This window comes from Akebia trifoliata, chromosome 11 (genome assembly GCF_017979445.1).
Source record: "Akebia trifoliata isolate Shusen 1 chromosome 11, ASM1797944v1, whole genome shotgun sequence".
NCBI lineage: Eukaryota > Viridiplantae > Streptophyta > Magnoliopsida > Ranunculales > Lardizabalaceae > Akebia > Akebia trifoliata.
In genome coordinates, this window is record NC_141385.1 from 38,282,073 (window position 1) to 38,289,846 (window position 7,774).

Genomic DNA, 7,774 nt, shown 5'->3' on the forward strand with positions numbered 1-7,774 from the left:
TAAAGTCGTTGTATGGGTTAAAACAAGTTCCCAAACAATGGCATGAGAAGTATGATCAGGTAGTTCTATCAAATATTTAAAATTAATGAAAATGATAAATGTATCTATTTTAGATATTAAAATAATTTATGTGTTTTGGTTTGTTTTTATGTATATGACCTTCTGATTTTTGTTCAGATTTAGTAGTTAAAGAGACCAAAAATTTATTGTCTCAAAATTTTGTTATGAAAGACCTTGGAGAGATCAGTATGATGGTTGGGTTGAGATATTTAAATTCTTAATGATGATATAGCTCACTATAGAATAGAGTGGCTAGCTGCAAGACATTCTTCATAGTCTCATCGAATATATCTTGTAGTGTCGAATAGGATGAGTTTTTAAACTTTTAATGAATTCTATAACTATGTTGTAATCTTATTTAGAGATGGACCAGAACAAGACCCAAATCTTGTAGCATTGTCTCGCCAATTCAAAACTACTGACATGGAGCTAATATATGTTCTTGAGCAGGCAAAACATTTGAAATGCCCATAATTTCCATGCAAAGTGTTCTTTATCATTTTACCTTTTGACTTACTAAGAGGCACTATCATCTATCATCCTACATCAACGGTGTTTTCTAGGCTTTCTCACACTACGTCATATTGTGGGATTAGCAATTGCGTTAAAAACGACTGCTAAAGACTGTCGTTAATTGCGACAGTTTTTAGCAGTCGGTTATTGGTCGTTTCTACTTTATTAAGTTATATCAGCAACACCGAATCAAATATCTCTCTCTCACGCTCGATCTGTATCTCTCTTGCTCTGTCGCACTCATCTCTGTCTCTCGCTCTCAAATCTCTTGATCACACTCTCTGTCTCTCGCTCTCTCGTTCTCAAATTAATGGAGTCTTACTATGAATCTCATAAGTGGAAACCCTAACGTTGTTCAGATCATTAACGTTTACGAAGATGAAGTCGTCCAATCTTTATGATCGCATCTCCAAACGGATATGCGGGAGAGATATTTGAGGTGAATCTGAGGGAAAGATATTTGAGGCTGTTCTTCGTGCGAATCTTTGGTTTCCAACTCCGATATTTCATTCTGTGTCTTCATCGGCGAAAGATCTTTTGCGGAGGATTCTCTGTAAGGATGTTTCGAGAAGATTCTCAGCGGAACAAGTTCTCAGTAATTGATTCATGATGAAACCTTATTTACTCTGTTTAAATCTCCTTAAATGCCTTCAATGAGAGTCTTTCAAAGAGATTTCTCAATTTCATGCCAATTTTTAGGGTTTTGATCACAGTTTTACTCTTATAATTCAAGGTTTTTAAAGTGTTTTTTGTTTGATTCTTTAAATTTTCCCTATTTTAGATTTGCAGTAGTTTTTGGATATCTTTTCTCTGCATTTATATTTGCCAGTTTTTAGGGTTTTGATCCCTGTATTTTGTATGTGTTGTATGTGTTCCTGTATTAATTTCTCCATTTTCTCTGCATTAATTCCCCTTCTTTATTATTCTACTAAATTTAGAGCCAAAATCCCCAAACCGAAGCTCAAAATAACAAACTTTTTTGTTAGCTTAGCTGTTTGTTCTGCCTTTTTCGCTTTCTTTCTATTTCTATTTGTGGAGTCTTACTATAAATCTAAGTTTCAATGGGCTAAAGTCGCACCACTTGATAGGTTGCAGAGATTTCTGCTAGAGAAAAAAGAGCTCCCTTCGGAAAAAAAGGATTAATGGGGTCTTACTATAAATCTGAGTTTTCAATAGGCTGCAGTCACACCACTACTAGAGCAAAAAGAGTATACATGTATATGATAGTATGATTGGTTATGCTCAATGGAGCTGAATTTTGTTTCTCCTACCGAAACTATTTCAAGGTTGCTGAAGCTGCTGTTGTTGCATCTACATTGGATTCTCCTATTACGTGGTTCTCAGGCAAATCAGAGGTATGAATGGAAGACCATCTATTTGAGTTTCAAGAATATATGCACCCAAGTTTGAGATTTTGGTCTTTTAGTATATATGAACTAGGTTTAGTAATTGATGTTTGGTTATCAATTGGCTGGAGTTAGCAATGTTCCTTCTTTGCTGTAAACATTATACTGATACCTTTATTGTTATTTAATTTGTAAGAGATCATCTTGTTACTTACATTTGGTATCAAATCAAAGTCTATCTTATACCCTAACTTCGTAAATCCCAACACATCTATGGTTATGTGCATAGGTTTCCAATATTGAAGATAAATAATCCATCATTTGCAGATTTTTATTTTGCTCGTAGATCGTGAAGCTTTGAAAATTGAATTTATAGTTTATGAAGCTTTGATGTTGTGGTTACTCTATGATTTTTCAATATGAAAAAAAACAGTGCAACTTTTTGTTTTTAGAGTGAAATCCTAACAATGTCGTTCAATTGGGTTTTTTTAAAGTGATAGAGTGCAATTGGTACTACATGATCTGCAACTAGTCAGTCCCAAAGAAAACAGAATAGAAAATATAAGAAAAGACCGTGTGAACACATATAATTGCCATTATACCTTCATGATCAATACATGTGTGACTTTGCTTTTGAATTACTGGTTCCTCGACATCCGCACAATTAGAATCTCTCCCAAGCTTTCCTGATAGTTGTTTAACAATCCTTTTAGCTTTCCGTTTTGCCATTAAAATTAATAATAATTTCCAGCAACAAATGAGAAGATGTCCTAACACTACGATACTCCTTTGGATGGTACTTGTGGTAATTTAAACACTAAGTTACAAGAGATAGATACTTGCATTGATGAAAACAAAAACACACCATTGGATTGCCTTTCTGTGTAGCAATGAACCATAATATTATAAAAGACTTCCAAAAACTCCATTCCTTCTCCCTTTGCATTTGAAGTGTAATATTGATATTTTATATTGCTCCTTTTTGGTATAAATGTATTTCATAAAATTTATATTTTCAGTGGCAGACTAAAACAGATGTAAAGGAATTAATCCAATAACAACACCTGTGTCTCCAAAAGCAATCACAAGAAACACCAAAGGGCAGAATATTGCAACTGAAAACAGAAACAAAAAATATGAGTTTGAGATCTACAATGGGTTACACAATAAATCCATAGTTAGAGAAAATCACGACTAAAATTAAGGTGTTCAGGCATTATGGCTGGATAGTGTCATATATGACCAAAGTGGCAGACTAAAATTCCAAGATGTAAAGGAATTAAAAGAACACCCAAAAAAGAATTTTTGGGTAAAATAAAATTCGGGTGTTACGGTTACAAATGGGGGTTCTAACTAAACTTAGGTTTGTACTTTGGAGGTCAAGAGGTGAGACCCTATTAGGTGTTCCTAGTATTGGTGTGTGTATCTCTCATGCATCCCGATGGAACCTATGCTAACTGTCATTATTTGTTGATGATCAACTTTCTTATGCTTTGATAGGTTAATCTAAATGACATGTTTTGGGCTAAGCCTCGTTCATTGGCTTTGGTTCCAGACTCACCTTTGAGAATAGAAGAGCCAAAATATGAGGCCATCTGACGTATTAGGTAAATCTTTGTTTTCTGCTGCTATAATCAGTTGTTGTAGCATATAAATTGTTATAATTTTTAAAAATTCTTGTGGGGCAAGTGCCCTCACTGTAAATCTGCCCCTGCCATAAGGTGATCGTCAAGTACATGATTCATAGAGCTGAAATGTTTTGTTTCAGAAACTTCAGGTTTGGTGTCAGCTATCAAATGGTGAATGGGAGTCAGGAAAGATACAATCAACTTTCGGGGAGGATGCTTTTGTTTTGATTTACACTGTATATTCTGACCTAAGATTTATCTTGCTTGGTTCAATATTGTTAGTAGTTTGCAGTTGTTGATGTTGGAATATATCTATACTTTGGTTCCTTATTTATTTTGACACATTTTTAATGGTATTTATTGATGTGCTTGTCTCGAGTCTCAGGTTAAATTTTATACGGATTATGTGGAAATGCTACTCCCACAGACTTTCCTTTTCATTTGGGACAATCTTACATTCTTATGTTTAATATTTATGGCAGGCTGGGGCTCCTCCAGGTGTTCTAAATTTTGGTAGAAAGTCCCCTTTCATTGTATGCGAGGATGCCGATATTGATGAAGCTGTTGAGCTTGCACACTTTGCTTTGTTCTTTAATAAGGTATGTCCGATTAATATTTTCTTTAGAATAATTGATTTTGTTGATCATAAACACTATGTTCTTTATAGGGACAATGTTGTTGTGCTGGTTCTTGCACGTTTCTGGGTGTCACCCCTATTTTTTAAATACAAAGCTGGAGAATTACCAAGGGGATGTTCCGCTTTCTAATGTGAGTAGACTTCGTTTTTTTCGACGGTATAAGACCGTTGTTTTTTCTGACTTTTATCTCCAGTCGCAATTTAAACGCGACTCCTTTTTAGATCTTTTAATTTGGATGTTCTTTTCTCAATTTAATATTTCAGCTTGGATTGTTTATCCCAATAGAGGACAGACTGCCCAAGACACTTCAATTTCTCCACATTGATCATTGTCCGTCTAGCAAACAGTGCAAAGAAGAGTGTGGCGAAGATTGGCCCGAGATATCGCACATTCCCAACATATGAGTTCGTGATTAATATTCAACAACAGGTATCTTTCTTTACCTTTTGTTCTGATTTTATACATTTACTTATTATTTATTGGAATTTGGGAATGATGTCGAAACCCATTTAATTATATTTGTAATGGTGATAGTCCAGTGTTGTGTTGTGTGTGTCTACATGTATTTGAAGGTGTGAGGAGGTGAGTGAGTTGCCTTGTAAGCATTTCTTCCACAAGGGTTGCTAGGAGAAGTGGTTGGATCATAGACACACGACTTACCCTCTTTGTAGATCCTCTCTTTAATAGAGCTAAATTGTTGTATTTTTTTAGTGTTGAAGATGATGGAATTTGCATGAACAAGATAAGATTTAACCAAGTCTAATATATTAAATAGGGTCATAGGGCTACATGAGGCACCTTGATTCTGCTAGTTTAGAAACTAAGTATATAGGGTTCACTGGTTTGGTACTCAAGCTGCTGGAACACTAACTGGTGTTGGTTGGATGTGCTGCCACAACTGGATCTCTGTGGTGCTGTCCAAGGTTTTACATCGTGTCCAATCAAAATCAGACGCTGTCGACAGCTTGAGCAGCAAATCATAGTGCTGCAGCTGAGCAATAGATTGATATTGTTATACCATCTTCACAGCTTGATTATGATATGTACTACCCCAGCTTCGACTTGCAAATCATAGTGCTGCAGCTGAGCAACAGATTGATATTGATATTGTTTCTTCAGTTCTGTCATGCCAACACCATTGTCTGGTAGAATAGCTCTAAAGAAAGTGTTAAATTGCTCGTATAATACTCATAGATGAGATGGTTTACTTGTAATGATTAGTACTCTTGAAACATTGTATCTTAGACAAGGTCTGCTCAATGGATTATGGACTTCTGTGTCTTATCTTAAGTTATATATGCATTGAATATTGCTGAAAATTCAATTCATATTTTAGATGTATTTGATTTTAGTTCTCCTCAAAGATTTGCTTGAGTTTTATATATTCTTATCATGTCTTTCTTAGTCTTACTGGTCATCCATCTCAACATCCTCATATCTACTCTAAATCATTATATAAATAGATACTGTGTCACAAGTTCATCTCCCAGACATGTCTGAACCTTCATTACTTCTTTTAGAGAAGACATGAAGTACTCTTTATGTTACACTTCCAGTATTAGTCCAAGGGAGAAAGTGGGTGCTGCTCTACAAGTGTGGAAACTCATCTTCTTCTAATTTGTTGATGATATATGTCTTAAGCTATACAGTTACTGGGTTTATTCTTCTTGCTATTTTTTGGTTACTGCTTTCCTATGATCACTGTGATTGACATTATGCCTCGAGGATCATTCCTTTCTTGCTATTTTTTTATTCAATTTCTTATTTTTGCAGATTGTTGATAGGCCATCCCAGTGTCATATCTTTCTTTCCAGGGAATATGTTCAACCACAGTGGATTTATGATTGCATAAATGCGCGAATCATTTTACCAACAGATGGTTCCTTGGTGGGAAGGTATTTACCAAAACATGTATTTCCACCTTAAGATCATAATTTAATAAATGTGTGCAAGCAGGAGGTTGTGTGACACAGACCTTCACTTCAATGAAATAGAAGAATAGGCACCCACTTGTCATGTGGTCTTCTTTATTCAACCCAAGCCTGGCTTGGATTGGAATGTACTTATCTACATTTTAAAGGCTACCCTCTTCCCTATGATGATGGATGAAATGGCTAAAAGTGGTGATTCAATGAAACATTGTATTTCACATGTAGATCCAAATTTAAGTATTTACAATTTGGATCTTCTGGTAAATGAGACCCAATGTGCTAAATCCGTACCGATTTGCTTTCTCATATCTTACTTTTCTTCTAGTATGTTTTGGAATTCTTCTCTGCTTAGCAAAGAGAATTCGCACAAAAGAATTCAAAGTTTGTATCCATTAGTTGAGGTTCTCAGTAGTGGTGTTATATTCAGATGGCTCTCCTTGAGAAGCAGTACCATGATGAATTGAAAATGGAACTCCAAGGGATTCCGTATACTGACTTGGCAACTGACAAGATCATTCTGACCCCTGTTGAGGACACTGAGGCTAGGGACAAGTCTCTCCCAGATGCAGATCAACAAATTAAGGACGCTGCCAGTATGTCCCAGGTTGTGATGTCACTTAAAAAGAGGAGGCTTTACGAAGCAATGCAGGTAACTTCCTTTTCTTCCCCTACTTCGCACTCTCTATCTATCCAATTTACTTGTGTATTTTGTTTCATAAACATAGGATGTGAAATGTCATACATAGTACCTTAGAGAAGTCCATATGTGCAATTGTATAATAATTAAATATTTTGGCTATATCTAACTCGTGACTTTTTTTTCTAAATAAAACTTAATGAAAATAATAATAATATGAAAAGTTATTTAAAAAAAAAGGCTATATACATTTATACTTTAATAAAAATAGATTTCCAATCTCAAAACTGTGGTTGTATTTAACAATTTGTTAAATTAGTAAATGGAGGATGGAGTGATATTTTCATTTTTAAATATCAAGTCCTGGTTTGGTGTATCGTATACTGCAAAATTTTCTGAAAATTTCCTTCTTTTAGAGTTTTCGAGACATTAACTGACTTAGTTTTAACAAGCATAGTTATATAATAGTCTGATTTAAAATAAAAATCCTTGCTTTTGAAATCATTTAAACCCACCTGTGTTATCTTGCAAAATGAATCTATATTTTTGGGATTTGTGGAATTTATGAATCTGATCTATGTTTCAGATTGGCAAAGAACGAAAGCGGGCAAACATTAATCTTTTCAAGGAAATGAAGAAGAAAGCTGAGTTGGACTTAAAGAACGCATTTGAGATCGATCCTAATAATGGGTTCTCGATAATTTTAAATTGTAGACTAGAAGTTGGATTGATAGTTAGATTTGTATAATTGTTTGATTTTACCTTCTAACAATAGATAATTTACAGTAGGTGGTTCAAAAAATAGTTTGATTTATGAAAGTTGAAGATGAAGGGCATTTGGGTCTTTTCATGTTGTTAGTTGGGGTCTAGGTCATCATTTTCAAAATATAAGGGTATTTTCAATATTCAGCAACATGTGAGGGGGGCAGGTGTAAAATATCCTATTTTTTTTACAAAAAAAATACCCTATAGCGACGGTCGGTGACCGTTGCTATATCCCTACTTTACTCTAGCAATAGTC

The 7,774-nt window shown here is 34.8% G+C and overlaps 1 protein-coding gene across 21 annotated transcripts; it reads left to right on the plus strand.

Annotated features, from left to right (window-relative positions):
- Window positions 1-770: 770 nt before the first annotated feature.
- LOC147391534 (aldehyde dehydrogenase family 2 member B7, mitochondrial-like) lies at window positions 771-7,572 on the plus strand. Of its 21 annotated transcripts, XM_086459942.1 has the most exons (10): window positions 771-1,168; window positions 1,860-1,928; window positions 3,420-3,526; window positions 3,688-3,783; window positions 4,030-4,146; window positions 4,215-4,315; window positions 4,449-4,614; window positions 5,959-6,080; window positions 6,544-6,765; window positions 7,340-7,572. In XM_086459942.1, the coding sequence occupies exons 1-3, from the start codon at window positions 971-973 to the stop codon at window positions 3,516-3,518; spliced, it is 366 nt and encodes a 121-aa protein (XP_086316068.1). In that variant the 5' UTR covers window positions 771-970; the 3' UTR covers window positions 3,519-3,526; window positions 3,688-3,783; window positions 4,030-4,146; window positions 4,215-4,315; window positions 4,449-4,614; window positions 5,959-6,080; window positions 6,544-6,765; window positions 7,340-7,572. The 21 variants fall into 21 exon arrangements, with proteins under 21 accessions (XP_086316068.1, XP_086316067.1, XP_086316069.1 ...); XM_086459941.1 differs by having other exon boundaries at window positions 3,688-4,146; XM_086459943.1 differs by lacking the exon at window positions 3,688-3,783.
- The last annotated feature ends 202 nt before the right edge of the window (window positions 7,573-7,774 follow it).

Bases quoted from the DNA above. Each gene is read 5' to 3' on its own strand.
- LOC147391534 (XM_086459923.1), top strand. From the start codon at position 971: ATGATCGCATCTCCAAACGGATATGCGGGAGAGATATTTGAGGTGAAT. The intron at 1,169-1,859 runs GTAATTGATTCA...AACTATTTCAAG, and splicing joins CTCAGCGGAACAAGTTCTCA to GTTGCTGAAGCTGCTGTTGT. The intron at 4,147-4,214 runs GTATGTCCGATT...TGTTCTTTATAG, and splicing joins TTGCTTTGTTCTTTAATAAG to GGACAATGTTGTTGTGCTGG.